This window comes from Lathamus discolor, chromosome 18 (assembly GCF_037157495.1).
Source record: "Lathamus discolor isolate bLatDis1 chromosome 18, bLatDis1.hap1, whole genome shotgun sequence".
NCBI lineage: Eukaryota > Metazoa > Chordata > Aves > Psittaciformes > Psittacidae > Lathamus > Lathamus discolor.
Genome location: NC_088901.1, coordinates 2,828,431 through 2,843,186, shown reverse-complemented (window position 1 = coordinate 2,843,186; position 14,756 = coordinate 2,828,431). Strand labels below are relative to the sequence as shown.

The 14,756-nt window shown below is 45.1% G+C and overlaps 1 protein-coding gene and 1 non-coding gene across 2 annotated transcripts; both read right to left on the bottom strand.

The window, feature by feature from the left end:
* Positions 1 to 3,681: 3,681 nt before the first annotated feature.
* Positions 3,682 to 14,637, bottom strand: PPP1R8 (protein phosphatase 1 regulatory subunit 8). The gene is made up of 7 exons (XM_065697899.1): positions 14,541 to 14,637; positions 10,150 to 10,210; positions 7,500 to 7,653; positions 6,660 to 6,880; positions 5,879 to 6,023; positions 5,135 to 5,199; positions 3,682 to 4,184 (listed from the first exon to the last, which is right to left on the bottom strand). Exons 1-7 carry the CDS (start codon positions 14,600 to 14,602, stop codon positions 3,831 to 3,833), a joined length of 1,062 nt encoding a protein of 353 aa, XP_065553971.1. The 5' UTR covers positions 14,603 to 14,637; the 3' UTR covers positions 3,682 to 3,830.
* LOC136023522 (small Cajal body-specific RNA 1) lies at positions 8,628 to 8,793 on the bottom strand. Its single transcript, XR_010616624.1, has one exon. It is a non-coding gene; the product is annotated as a small Cajal body-specific RNA 1 (non-coding RNA).
* Positions 14,638 to 14,756: the final 119 nt, after the last annotated feature.

Here is a 14,756-nt window from a genome sequence, read left to right as displayed (position 1 = left end):
CATCTTGGTGTAAGTGGTTGTGTTCTGCACACCGAGTAACTGAGATGAAGTTGTTAATAACAAGAAAAACCTAAAACCTCTCTAACAGATGAGTCCAGGGATGGCAAATGAGGAACCTGCTGGCTGAAACTCAATAGTCAGAAGGCTCCTACCAGCTTCACTTTTTGCCTTTTGCAAAAGACAGGCTAGGCAGAAATAGCCCTTTTACTACAGACTGGTTATTCATGCCATTGGTTATTCTGCTCCCCTCTTCCATCCCCCCACAAACCAAACCACATCACCCAAGAGGAAGCAATGAGCACACAGCAAACAATTCATGTAAGTCACACGAAGCTGCTCCTGGGCTGATAATTCAGCAGAAACAAGGGAAGAGCAATTAAGTTGTGTGGGTGAGGGAAGCTCTTGCTGCAGTTCAACAGCATGGCTGGAGCATTCCTGCATTGCTGCCTCCCGAGTGATTCAAAGCACTTGGTATGATCAGAGGCGTGCACACTGTGGCTGCTCACTCACCTGCTCTGCGCTGGAAGCTTTTCCTGCTCTCCTAAAAGGGCCCAGAGAAAAGTCATTTCCTCTCCAAGAAGTCCTTGTTTCAGGCATGTTTCTAACACATGGGTACCTTAATGCACAGCACACTGGGAATAGAACAACTTGCACCAGTCTGTTACAGGCTCCTGGGATACCTGCTGGGTGCTGCGGCCTTGTAAAACCAAGATTGAAGAGGGGTTACAATGACAATCCAGGTAATGCTGCAAAGACAAATGGGCCTGGAAAACTACCACTACAGCTCAGTCTGTTATTTAGCTGCAGACTTTACCTCTTTACTCCCACCTCTGCATTCCACATTGCAGAGAGTGCTTTAGATTATCATGCAAGCAGACTCCTTTCCTTTAACCCAGGAAATAATTGCTAACCACACCAACACTTCGAGTATCAGACCACAAAGCTAACTACTTGACCTGTACCAACTATTTTTACCTATGGCACATCAGCAGCTTGCACATCTTGTGAAGATACAGCCTCCTGCTGACACTGTAACAAAAATGAAACTGCCCAGCAGATATTGCTGCATTGACAAGTACTCATCTATAGCCTAAACAGCTCAACCCTACGCTGCAGGCACCTCTAACCAGGTCCCAGTTTACTGGTTTTCACTGCAGATCTCCCCAGTGAGTCTGGGACAAGCTGCAAGACCCAATGTGACAGAGGACAGTGCATTTAGATCCAAGGCTCCTCTGTATGCCAGAAGCAGCAAGCTGGGCAATGAGAAGAACAAAGCTGGGCTCTAAAGAATAACTTCTGTGGACGGAGGATTACGGCAGACACCGGTAGAACTTCACTCACAAAACAAAGGCAACTGCTGTTTAAAATCCACTCTTAAGTGTCCCTCGTGTGCACTGCAGCACCAGGCAGCAAAGCAGGTCACGAGCAGAGGAGCTGGAGCAGCTTTAAGAGCTGCAGCCTGAGCCAGCCACATGAACAAGACCTGCAGTGACAGCAGCACTTGGCCATGGCACAAATCCATCCCATAAGCCACAGAATAAAGGTACAGCCTCAGCTGTGGAAGTGCGGGCTGGGAACGAACACACTACACTCTCCAAGCTGGCAAAATCTGCATTTAATTTACAACATAGTAAAGGTTACAGGTAAAAAGCTCAACAGAAAGTGTGAAAAGGCCTATTACATATTACACAAGTGTACAAACGTCTGTACAAAGCCCCTAGATGTTACACCGTCCCCTCCTGTACCAGCTGCGGCCCCTAAGCTCTACAATAATGAGAGCTTGTTCAAACCCAGAGAGGAGAGGAGCTTGAAAAACAATGAGCAGTAAAGCTTCCCTTTTCAAGAAAAACCTTGCAAAGAGCCCCTTGCAAAGACCAAAATAAAAACCACCTGTCAAAAAAGAAGAACCAAACCAAATCAAGAGGAAAATCTGCTCAACTTTTACTTGCCCTAACTAGTCTTACCCTAAAGAGTTGCCTTCATAAAGCAGACTGGCTGGAAAAAGACAATTCTACGTACCAGGAAGAAGCAAACCTAAAGGGAGAAAGATTCTCAGCGTTCACATGGAGTGTCTGGAAGCAGAATGTCTGAGGACTGAATCATAGTCAATAGCAACTCAACACAGCAGCACAACTATCCTGGAGAGGTCCTGTGTTCACCCATCTAACCACCTGAGCTAGATGGTGCAAGGAGGGGGACAAACCAGTCTCTAAAGCCATCCCTCTTGGGAATGGGGTAGCTCCCAGCTCATTTTTAGCTCAGGAACATGATAGCAATCACTCTGCAGATGCAGAAGTCACACTGATTTTGGAGCATGTGTCCAAACCAGGTCCCATGCACGCAGCACACCAGAGGCACTGGTCACACTGCTCCAGCAACCACCAGATGTGCACACAACTTGGCCAGGTAGCCACAGTACTGTATGGAATGAAGAGCTGGACACACTCTGTGGTGCATGTCTCCTGGAGAAATCCCCAGACAACAGAGGAATGTCACCACAAAGCTGAACTGCATCATCCAATGTAAAAAAAATCCAGGCAAAACAGAGCTCTTGCCTTACCTGGTATAAAGAGAAGATACTGTGTCTGAATACATGTGAATCAGGTGGTGAAATCTAAACTTGAGGATCTGAAGTGCCAGAGCAACAATCCAAATCAAGCCTATTTTATTCAATAGGACAAAGTGAAGCAGTCAAAAAAACGTAATATGATGAAACCAGCTTGTGCACTGCTTTATTCAAGGTGAGGCAGATTCTCTACTCAGAACTGATATTCTACCTCTAAGTAGCACTGTGTTCTCATCCCTTGTTACTAGTGGCCAAACCAGCAGATTGTGGTTTTAGTTGTTAAACATGCTGATGGCTGCTCCTTTTTGTGTGTCTCTTGTTGCATCTCACACATGCTCTAAGCTCACAACTTCCATTTGCAAATACAAATGGAACTATTTAAGTTAAAAGGGCCACCGAGTTTAAAAGGAACTGGTTTCCTTTGTGTTAACTCCACCTTAAGTGATTATAGGGTGAGATCAACCTGACTTGGTTATTTATAGGCAGTGTCTACCCACCTTTCAAATGCTCTGAGGCTTCCCATGCCCGGTAGCACCAACACAAGCTCCTATCCATCCATGTGTGCAACCTTTTAGTCCTCCAAACACCACAATACTGGGCCACAGCTTGGGAAACACATCTATTTTTATCCATTAACTCCATGTCCTCGTGAACTAATGGGATGCTGTAGTGTTTGAGGTGGAAAAAAAACCCAAAGCTGTAGCCAAACTAAAGTAATACAAAAAAACCCCCAACAATGTCCCACACATCAGTGGGTTTGGAAAATGTACAAAAGAAAAGCTGACCTATATTTTGCAAGTTTTAGAACTCCTATTAATGAGATTTTTGAAAGGCTTGGCCCCACAACCATTCACTTCTGCTAGAGCTGACCTGCTACATACAAGTCCAGTGGCAACAACATGACTTGTAGTGAGCACACCGCCTCCAAGCATGGATTTGCAGGGTCATGCCATAAATGAGAATTAAGTTGTGTGATGCTGCCCCTTCAACCTCTGGATCAAAACTGAGAGTAAAGACCTCTAGGGACAGTAATGGCTAAGAAAAGGCTGCCAGGTATTTTTGTTCATAAGGAGATGGGAGCTGTAATTCTTTTTTTCCTTTAACAGACATATAAAAACGTTTGAAGACAGATCTTTAAAGGATGTTTCACTTCTTCAATCTTGGTATTACATCTGGTTAGGACATTGAAATCTTAAAAAGACGATAATGCACAGCAACAGTTTCTGGAGTTCGTGACTCCCACCCTCACTCCACAAACTCCAGCTCAGATCAGCAGGGAAGGGGTTGGCTTCTTGCCTGGCCATGCCTCCTTTGCATATTTCTTCTTCTTGGGTTCATTCACAGCTTCAGGATTAAAGACAGCAGGGTTTGGAGCTGGGTTCATGTTGACTGTTGAGGGCACAACAGGAGTCAAGTCCACATCTGGGGCGAGATTGGGGTAGGGCATTGGCAGGCCACCAATGAGTGCTGTCCCATGGCCACCGTGCGACTGGGACCCTGCCTCATTGTGGGTTGGAGGTAGACCCCCGTACAATCCTCCGCTGTAGGGGAAGTTTTGCATCCGTCGCGATGCAGAATCATCTGTGGTCAGGGAGCCTGCATTCTCCAACCGCTTCTTCTGGAGATGGAAGCATTTAAACATTAGTAAGAATACGTGAAATAAGCAAGTTGTAGAAACTGGCCCCCAAAAGGCACCTTGACCACCCATGCAAAGTGGTTACAGACTACGTCGCAGTAGATTTCTTCTGGGTTTCTCTGAAAACCACTTAATAATAAACTCTTAAAGGTGCACAATACAGGAAGGGGTGACAGAAGCTGAATTTAGATCAGGTCTGAGCACTTCTTTATCTCCTGTACACACCTGGCAGTCTTGAGCTTGTCCTAAACACAAGACTGAGGAGGTCTTTAGTCAGTTAACACAGACCCTCCTCCCCCCAGTAACAAACTGCAACTCCTAGATCACTTGGGTGATTTTGTCTAGCTCCTGATCATCTGGATCTCCTGAAGCCTGGGGTTTATGCAGAATTATCCTTTTCCACACACATTATTTCATGCATACCAGCAACAAGTAAAGTCGCTATCACACTGTTGCTTAGCTACTCTGAAGCTTTACAAATATTCAAGTCAAATATAGCACAGCCAACACTTTCATCTTGGAGCAAAGTCTAAACCCTGCTAGTTCCAGTAGACAACCTTAGGAAATCTTCAACACTTACAGGATTCAAACAACCTCTCATTTTTACTTTCTATTTTCCACACTTCCCACAATTTTAACCAACGCCTAGAACCACTGTACTGGAATTCTGAGAAGTGTTTCTTTTTGTGAGGGAAAAAATACTGCCATTGCTCCCATGTGTTACTAAAGAGCAAAAGCTGGATTTGAAGGGAAATGGTCAAATCTACTAAAAAGACTACAGTTGTGAAACATGAACATGCCTTGCTAACAATAAAACACTTTTCACCACAGAAAATTATGTTCTTAAGGTGTAAGTCATAAAATGAGTTCATGCAATCAATCATGAGTTCATCAATGTAATGCATTCATTAGAAAATTGAGTTACTCTGTACCTTAACAGGGACTACCGCTGTCTGTACCATGTTCCTGAAACGTCCAACAGAAGGGTCCACATCCTCTGCAAAAGCAAGAACAGTGATGCCTTCAGTAAGAACACAGGAAGAGACAGAGCATCTGTCAGGTAAAGGAGCCTGTATGAGGAACTGGTACATGGACCTTCTCCAAGCCAGTCCTCTAGTGATGCTCAGGAAGCACAAGCATGCCCAGATGAAGAATGGAGCCAGGAGGACACCTAGTGGCTTTGGATCTAGGTGGGCTCATCAGATATGCTGGTAAGAAAAGCTTTCAACTCCAGTGGAGAACAGAGAGGTGAACGTATGGATGGGTGGCTTTCACTGAAAACACTGGAGTTCTGGGCTTTTGAGCTGCAGCTCAAAAGCACAGCAGCCATCCCCAGAAGTCCTTGGGGGAACCTTGAAGGAGGAGTTGAAGGAATTCAAGGTACAGGCTCCAAAACTCTGAAAACATTATCCTTTTTGTAATGCAGAAGACTGCTGTTTACATTAGGATGTTCTGAGCACTGAACTGCATAACGTTCCAAATCAAAATAGTTTTCCTGGCTGGTGTTAAATTAAGTCAAAGACTCAAGTGAGACATGGGGCAGCTTCTCTAAAATAGCAGATCCCAAACATTGACTGCCAAACTTTATATCCATATGCAGCCAGGAGAAATCCCTATGAGAACAGTGGAAAGGAGGCCTTAAGGGCATCAACTGAAGACTAAAGCAAACTACTTACCCGGATTGATGATTTCATCATCATCGCTGAATGTCACTCTGGAGTTCTTCCGTTTTCTCTTTGGTCTCTGAATATCCAAGTTCCCTTCCTCAATGGTTAGCGTGGAAATTCTTTTGTTGTGGGCTGTATTAAACTCTGTCAGGTTCTAGTGATAAATATGGAGATGAAATAGTTTAAGTAACTAGTGTATGAAATTTCATTTAATCATGCAATTGTGCATATCAGAAAACCACAGCACAATGCTTAGTTTCAACTTTAGAACCATAAGAAGAAAAAGAGCTCCAGTGCTGCAACAGGCTGCTCAGGAAGGTTATGGTCTCTGCCTGCAGATACTCAGAACATGACTGACCATGATCCTGTGGCAACCTGCTGTAGGTGACCTTGCTTAGCCGGAGGACTGGACTAGATGACCCTGAGAGTTTCTTTCCAACCTCAACAATCCTGTGAATGCCACATACGCTGCTTTCATAGGGCAGCATTCAGTTACTGGGAAATGGGGAGCTGTGGGAAATCATCCTTGACCTGGGGCAGCTGGGGAGTGTGTAACTCTCTGGAGAGCCATTGTGAGCAAACCACTGGAAGAGGATTATCAGGTCAGTTGATTCTGGGAAGCTGAATGATCACAGCAGAATGAGACACTTTGTGTATACCTGCCAGCAGAAGACATCTTAGACCACCTTCAAGGCCAACAAATGGAGAACCTGAACCTAAGCAAACAAAAGCGGAACGCTATCTGTTTAGCCAGAAACACCATCTAGGTAGAGTGTGACACTGCACTCACATCAAGTTCTGTTTCCTCTTCTGGCAGGCCCAGCAAGCCCTTGAGCTCTTCATCTTCACTGCCCATTTTCTCATCTCCCTTAACTGCCGATGGAAGCGTCTGAGGCTTCTCCCGCAGCGTGTATGCCCGTGTAGAAGCACCAAATGAAACCGTGGAGTCAATGGGTATCTGTTGGGGTTTGTGAGGTTCCAAACGGATATGACCCAAGAACGTGCCGTGTGCTGAGAACATCAAAATGCAAAATAGGCTGTTAGTTATCAGCTTGGGCTCAAAATACTCAAGTTCAAGTCTTGAGAAGTTCAGAAACTACATGGGTGCTTCGAGATACAAGTCCCTGAGGTACTCTTAAAATATAAGCTATGTACGTGTCACCCACCATCTCATGAACTAAGATAACACACATGAGAAGTCCTCAAGAAGTCATGGAAATAAAGTACGAACACCATTTACTTTTTGGATTCTTGTAGGTCCTAATGTACCATGTCTGGAATCAGTACCTCAGTGGAAAAAACAGGTTTTGGATCTTGGGAAACCACCCTCTGTAAAGAAAACCTCATGAAATTTTGAAGGGAAGGCCAAGCCACCTTCCTCTTTTCCCTTAGCCTCTTAAGAGTCTAGAAATGTTCTTTTAAACACCAAGTGAAACAGATGGAAGCTCACTGGAACAATCACTTCTTTGCTCCAAACCCATTACAATCTCTCCCTAGGCTGCTATCTCAGAGTACAGTCATCTATCCACACAGTGAAACAACAACAACAAAGGAAAAAGGGTCTCAGATTCAGGAATGCTTAAGCACTGAAATACTGTGCTTCTAGCTGGTTAAATGTCACGCTACTTACTGCTGTTTAGATCTATGAGGAAAACCCTCTTGAGATGCTTGTGATAGACCAAGGCAGCATGGACCCGAGAGCAAGACTGGTGGTCAATGGTAAAATCGCACAGATCAGGATTTCTCCCAAAGAGATAGTATTTCTTCTCATCAATGATGAGTTTCTGAGGTAGAATATCAAACAGAGAAGTGTATTAGACTCCTATCACCTTGTGGATCTTCCTGAAAAAATTCAAGCACATGAATAAACAGCAAGTTCTAAACAAAGCATCAACAGCTCATTAATATTTCAGTTTTGTCTGACACTTAAATACAGAAACCCAAATCTTCTCTTTGTAAAATCAGAGCAGCCGAATACAGAAAAGTCCCAGTGTTCTCAGCTTCCAAAGCACTTATCTGCTTCATTAGTCTTCTATTGCCATACTGGACTGAATTAATTTGCCTTCAGGCAGATGCATATCCCAGCAAAGGGCTGATATAGGCACTAGGACTGTGGGATGAGGAAGGATCTCCCACTCTGGAAGTAGCATTCATGTCACTCAGTTGTTAGCTCCCAGTTTGGGTCAGCTGGAAGATCCAATGTGTCAGACTAGTTATAAGTAGCTGGTTTGGGGGTTTTTCGAGCTACCAGAAAGACTGACACTATGAGCACCTAAATTCTGTGGCACTACAAAGTTATGCAGAAAATGAGACAGCTTGGAATAAGACCCAGTATTTCTATTCCTCCGCCTTATCTCCAAACAAAAAAACCCATGGGAACCTCATTTTCTCCTACATTTTCTTAAAGCTCCTCCAGCTCCAACCCCTGCCACGGGCAGGGACCCCTTCCACTGGAGCAGCTTGCTCCAAGCCCCTGTGTCCAACCTGGCCTTGAGCACTGCCAGGGATGGGGCAGCCACAGCTTCTCTGGGCACCCTGCACCAGCGCCTCAGCACCCTCACAGGGAACAACTTGTGACTAAGAGCTCATCTCAATCTCCCCTCTGTCAGGTTAAAGCCATTTTCCGTTTGTCTTTGACTTGACAGCATTCAAGAGATTTTGCAAATACAGAAGTGAATAAATACATTGGAAATATTGTCACAAATCAACAGGGGAAAATAATCTTATTGCCTTTACTCCAAGATAAGTTTCCGGAATTTTCTGTGCCTCTGAGTTATAACCCAGTGTCTTCCTTTATACACTGAGCTTAAACACTTCATGGCTTGTTTTAATGTAGCACTTTTCAGACCCAGCAATCACACAGTGTACCACAGACCTCTGCACAAGGCCTCAGATACGGATGGCTTGGTTAGTATCAAGTGCTCAGTAATCCAGAGAGATTTAATAATGTTCTTACCATAGAACTGAAAAGCTATTTGCCACATGTACCAAACAGGGAAAGAGATGGATCACATTAAATGCTGTTCATGTGTTGCACAGCTCCTAGACATGAGCACAGCTCATTGTTTGATGTAACCACTGCAGTCTAGAGGCCTCAAGTCATCACCAATACACAGTGTGTAAGGCCACAAGGCAGCCATGCAAGCAGCCATGGATGCTGCTGCATGGAACAGTGCACTAGCACTTCCCTGCCAAGCCAGCTTGGGCCTCAGAAAACCTTTGGCCGGGAGAGCCTCAGAGCCTGACACCACCAGCACAATACACCTCCTGACTGACATTTATCAACACCAACTTTGCTCATCCGTTACCAAAAGCAGCGGTGCACCCTCAGCTTCCATATGGCATTTTGCTGCTTTGTTTTTCAGTACTGAGCAGGACTCCTGTGACAGACATTTGCTGTGCACCAGAGGATTCATTTAGCGAAGAAATCCATGTAAACTCTTTCATCCTAAAGCGCTCTCTCCAAGCTCAAGAATCCAAAGGAAACATGACAAGAGAAAATTCATCTTACAGAATCAGTCTCCCAGGTGGAAAGGCTGCATTATCTCTGGCCACTTGCCACACACCAAAACCCCCAAAGTTACAAAGCCATTTTGCTTTGCTCACTGAATTTCATTACATGGCCTGAAAGGAAGACTGGAAAACCCAGTGCCAAGTACAACCCGCACCCAGCTGGTGCTGCTGGCATGGCAGTGAGAAGGCTGAGCTGAGCAGCAGCCCACTGCAGCTCTCTGGTCTCTCAAACTGCTTCTGAACACGCACCAGTTTCAGAACTGGAGAAACAGAATCCATGGCCTATGGACTGGGCCATGAGAAGCAGAATCCATGTCGCATGGATTGAAGACAAATGCAATGCAAAGGGTTTGAATGCTATAGTGCCTAGAAAGAGTCAGTGAAGGCCAGCCCTGATGCAGTCCCAGTACTCTGCAAGCATCTTGTAGGGAATAAAATGTCAACTTTAATCCAAAATTAAGTTTGGAAGCATTTTACTTTTACTCTCTCTCTTATTAAGACAGGTTTAATGTTCAGGAAGCCAACTGCCACTGTCTGCTACCTGAGCAGGGCAGTTTTATATCCCTGCACAGTGCATCTAATCAGAAGATAACTGATGGAATTCTCTTCATTCTGAAGTTTCAGAGTAAAATAAACTGATGTGAACATCATGAATATGAGAGAGAAGCTAAATACTTATGAGGAAGTGTTGAAAATGCTGGGAAATGTTCTACTGCTGACGCCTATGTACATGATCTACCCAATACACACAAACCCTATTTTCATACCTCAATGAGTTTGTCTCCTTTGACCACATCCAGATGTAAGCCAGGTGGTGGCTTCCCTGCCCTGGAAAATAAAGGAAAATATAGCATCAAAACATTTCATAGAACATTTATTAGGGTTGGAGCTAATACTCTATTAGAGCTACAGCCCAAACCTACACAAATGTAAGCAGGATTATTTGGGGGAAAATATGAAAATCTCATCATTTTCTCCTCCCTGCAGATGCCTTCTGCCAACACATAACCCATCATTTTTTACAAACCCATGCAGGTGGATGGCAGGCATTTATGATTCCCTCTGCTCTTAGAAGCATTAAAATAATTCCCATCAAGCTTTCAGTTGTAAGAAATACACTTCAAAAAGCTCATGGTTCAAACTTGGTGATTACAGACTTATCCTGAACACAGAACAATTGCACTGTGTTTTAGGAGTATTATATGGAAGATTTCTGATGAGAGACGTGGCTGCTTCAACTGAACAAAGCATTCCATTTGTATTAAAGCATTTGCCTAACTTCACCTTGGCACTATGTATGTTTTCTTGTTACAATGCAGTTCCACACAGAACTCGATTCTACTGGTTCCCACTGGTTCCCTTGGTTACTTACTCAGGAGCAAAGTCTCCATGGAATACAGTGAAATTTGGAAATTGTGTACAAAAATTAATTCCTGAGAGCGGGGTCCATAAATATTCTATTAGAGAGAACTACAGGGTTTATGGCATCAAAAAATGAATTCAAACAGCACTGAATTAAATAGGAAAATGAATATTAAGTAGTGAGTAACAATGAAATGATTATTTGGTCAAGATTATTCCTACTTTTTCAGAGAACAGGTATGTTGGAAGTGTAGAAATCAGAGGAAGGAAAGACAAGACTGTAACCGTTATGCCTACCAGAAAGCTGCTCCACAGCCTTGTTACTCTGACAGTTTGATTTCCACCCTATATTTCTGATCAAACCCTTTCATTTCCATCCTACATTTTTCGCTCTTTCCCTTCAGCTATAAGGGAGGGTTACCCAATACGATCCCTCTTTAAAAATCCTCTATCCAGTGAAAAACAGTGTTGATTTTATTTTACTAGACAGCTTAAGCTCTGTTCTGGCCCAGACTAAGGTCGCTGTTTCCCTAAGGCATCTGGTTGGGTTTGACTCAAGCTTCATTAAGCACAGGTAACAGACTCCGTACTTTCATCAGTGCTGTCTCCAACAGCACTGACTCAGCCATATCCAGTTGAAAGAGAAATTCTGAGCTGTAGCTATGAAAGACATAGACAGGACAGCTTGAATTCTGTTGTGTTAGTTTAAAATGAGGTCAATTATTTAGGTTTCTAAATGTGGATTCAAAAGCCTAAATTTAGCTACTTCCTAAAAATCTCGGCCTGTGTGTCTATTGTATGCATCTCCATGCCCAACTTCAAGGACAGGGTGGAACTTCCAGAACTCTAAAGCTCATCCCCTCCAGAAATCTGTGTAAAATCCCAGCCAGGAATAGCCTCTTGTTGGCTCAAAGCAACTGAAATCATTGTTACCTTTAAAACATCCTCCTTCAAATGTGTGTACATTCCAGAACAACCTCCCAACTCCTGGTGTGTCGAGAGAGTAAAGGAAGATTCACCATCCCATATGCAGGTTAGACCACAAAAAAAGCACAGTGGTTATTAAACATGCGATGGTCACTCCAAAACTGCACCCCGGATCATTTGTACCTCACAGGAATTACTTTTGCTCACTAAAACCAGCTCAGAAGTAAAGCAAAAATCTTCACAAAACCAGGGTATGTCATTGTTATCTGAAGACATCTTCTAATGTCATGGTTTGGTTCAATTTTGATCCATAGTATTGGCAAACACCTTTATTTCCATTTCAAATGCATAGCTCATGTCTTTGCCAACACTTAGGGAGGAATTACAGTGCATGCATGCACAAGTGCTGGCACAAACAAGCACTATGAAGACAGCACTCATCATTTGTCATTGTCTCGAGCTAGTTTAACTGTTGGAAGCACAAGAAAAGAAAGAATAATGCGTTTTATGGACTCTGAAGAAGTACCTTCTAACAGGACAAAAACTAAATCAAAGCCAGAACTTCAACCCTGGAAACTGAACTGATTGAAAACCTTGAATTTCAGAGTGGAAGTCGTTTCTGGAAACTGGATACTAAACCACTAATCACGTTAAGAAAGAACAGCTACGATGATGAAGGCAAACCTCAAAAATATGGGCAAGGGAAAAAAAGCTATTTCTGTTGATTAAACCACGACGACATTTAAGATCTATTTCTCATACAAGTGGTGTTTGTAGTCCCCAAGCCAGATCTGCTTAGAGGCAGAAAAACAATTAAGACTCTGATTTTAATTTTAATACAGGCTGATGACATTGAAGCTAATTCACTACCAAAGAAGTTGCAACTGACCACAAAGCCTATCTCCAAGTCCATGGTTTTGGTCACCCAAAGCTCTCTGTACCAGGATCTACACTGATCTAAACAGCCTATCTAAACAGATCTACAGGATCTAAACAGAAGACTTATGGCTGCTGTGTAAGACATCGAGGATCCTGCAAGATATGTATACATTGAGACTTTCTGGAAGTCAGAACTTCAAATAACAATACTACTGGTCCAAGCCTGCTGCTGGGAAAGGCCCATCGCTCAGTATCAATACTGATCCCATTCCATAGCAGTTTTTCAATTCAGTATCATACCTGCGTCCTCTCTGCGTTGCTCTGAAAGAAGCAAACACTTTAAAACTGTGAGCCAGACTCTGCAATTCAGCAGATCCACCCCAAGCCACAAAAAGCTTTAACAGGGAATTTAATCTACTTTTTTAGCAGATTAGAAAAATAAACCAGAAGTAAATGGATTTTAGGACACGACAGCAAAAAGACATTCAGGCTGCAACAAGCAAGTTGCCAAAAATCTGAGAAATGTCAGAATAAACCAGACCCTGGCACCTGAACACAACCTCCCACTCCTGGGTATGAAACCCTGGCCTGGATCATCCCCTCAGAGCTCCTTTACCCTCACATCTCCATCACTCAGCACAACAGGATGTGCTTCAGAACCGAACCAGGTCAGCACCAGCCCAGTGAAGCTATGCAAGATCTGCCCTGTCTGTAGAAGCCAGAGAATATGTAACTAAAGAGGCCCTCACAGACGCGGGCGTAACAATCCTCCCTTCAGGTGGTATTTATTTAGGAATCCTTATGCAGTAGCACACAAATAACTGCAACTGAGCAGTGCAAAAGTTCTACTTCTCCAGCTGGTCAATTTACAGCCTGCAAAGACAGAAGTAATTCGAATTTACCACTGAATATAATGCAAGTTGGGAACACTGTTGTACAATATATATATATTAAAGAGATATTTCAAGTATCAGGTTGAACATCCAGAATCGGTTTTTTATCCACTCTATCATGCCATCATTTCATGGAGCACCATCTTGTCTCACAGAGATGTTTCTTACTGGGTACGTTCAGCACAAATGATCTACTAAAATGCATGAGCAATTCCTCCTCGTGAGAGGGTGAGATGGTTTCACCAGCTAAAGCAGACACTCCTAAACCAGGTTAAATTATAAGGCAGATTCACTGAGCATCCATTCACCGAGCACCACCATCGCAGCACTGAAAGGCAGGGGATCTGTGGTAAACCTCAGATGACTGTGCAATTAAAGACTGCAATTGTGCATGCACGTACAGAGCCAGCTCACACCAGTGCTTCACTTTCCAGCTATAACGCTGTCTCATTTTCTATGCGATTTAAAACACAACTGCACAACCCCCCGCATAATCAATGCTCCAACCCCTAAAGACGACGGCGCAGCAGAGATCTATTCAGTAACGCATCAATCCAAGCAAACGCAGCCCAGGTAACCTAATCCAAGGCGCTGCTTGCAGCAGGAGCAGCTGATTTCCAGCGATCCCGTCCAGGTACGGCTCGAAACCGACCACAATCACGGTCCTGCCGCTGCTGCCCGCACACGCCGCCTTGCCCCGAGTTTTTAACGCAAGAACCCCCCGGGCCAGCCCCAGGCCGATGGGTTTCCCGTGCTGCACACACAGCGCGAGCACAACGCTGAATTTTCGCTCCATCCCCCGCTTGGTGAAGCCCTTGGGAAGAGCCGCAGCATGGCCGGGAGCAGCCTCAAGCCGCGGTAGCCGCTGGAAGCGCCCAGCGCCCGGCTCCGCCGCCAGGCCCCCCACAAGCGACGGCACCGGCCCCGCGGGGTCGGCAGCGCAGGCCCGGGCCCTTCCCGCCCCACGCCCGGCCCCACAGCCACTCCCCCGGCCCGGCGCGGCGGGCAGCCCGCTGCCAAACGCAGACGCGACGGGCCCGGTGCGGCAGCCACAGTCCCGGCCCCGGTGCCGGTCCCGGCTCCGTGCCGCCGCTCACCAGCTAGGGCACTCGAAGAGCGAGAGGCCTCCGCCACCGGCGGGGTTCGCGTTCGCCGCCATCTTGTGTCTGCCCCATTCAGGCGCGCCCGGGGCACGACGGGAGGCGGGAGGAGAGGCGCGATCCCAGCGTGCCCCGCGCGGCGAGAGGCGCTGAGGAGAAGGGAGCGGGCGGAGCGGGGCCGTGAGCCCCGGCAGCGGCTCCGGGTTTCGGTGT

Excerpts from the sequence above, each read along its gene's own strand:
- PPP1R8 (XM_065697899.1), bottom strand. The coding sequence starts at position 14,602 with ATGGCGGCGAACGCGAACCCCGCCGGTGGCGGAGGCCTCTCGCTCTTC. Across the intron at positions 10,211-14,540 it reads CTCTTCGAGTGCCCTAGCTG|GGCAGGGAAGCCACCACCTG; the intron begins GTGAGCGGCGGC and ends TTTATTTTCCAG. Across the intron at positions 6,881-7,499 it reads CCTCATAGATCTAAACAGCA|CACACGGCACGTTCTTGGGT; the intron begins GTAAGTAGCGTG and ends TGATGTTCTCAG.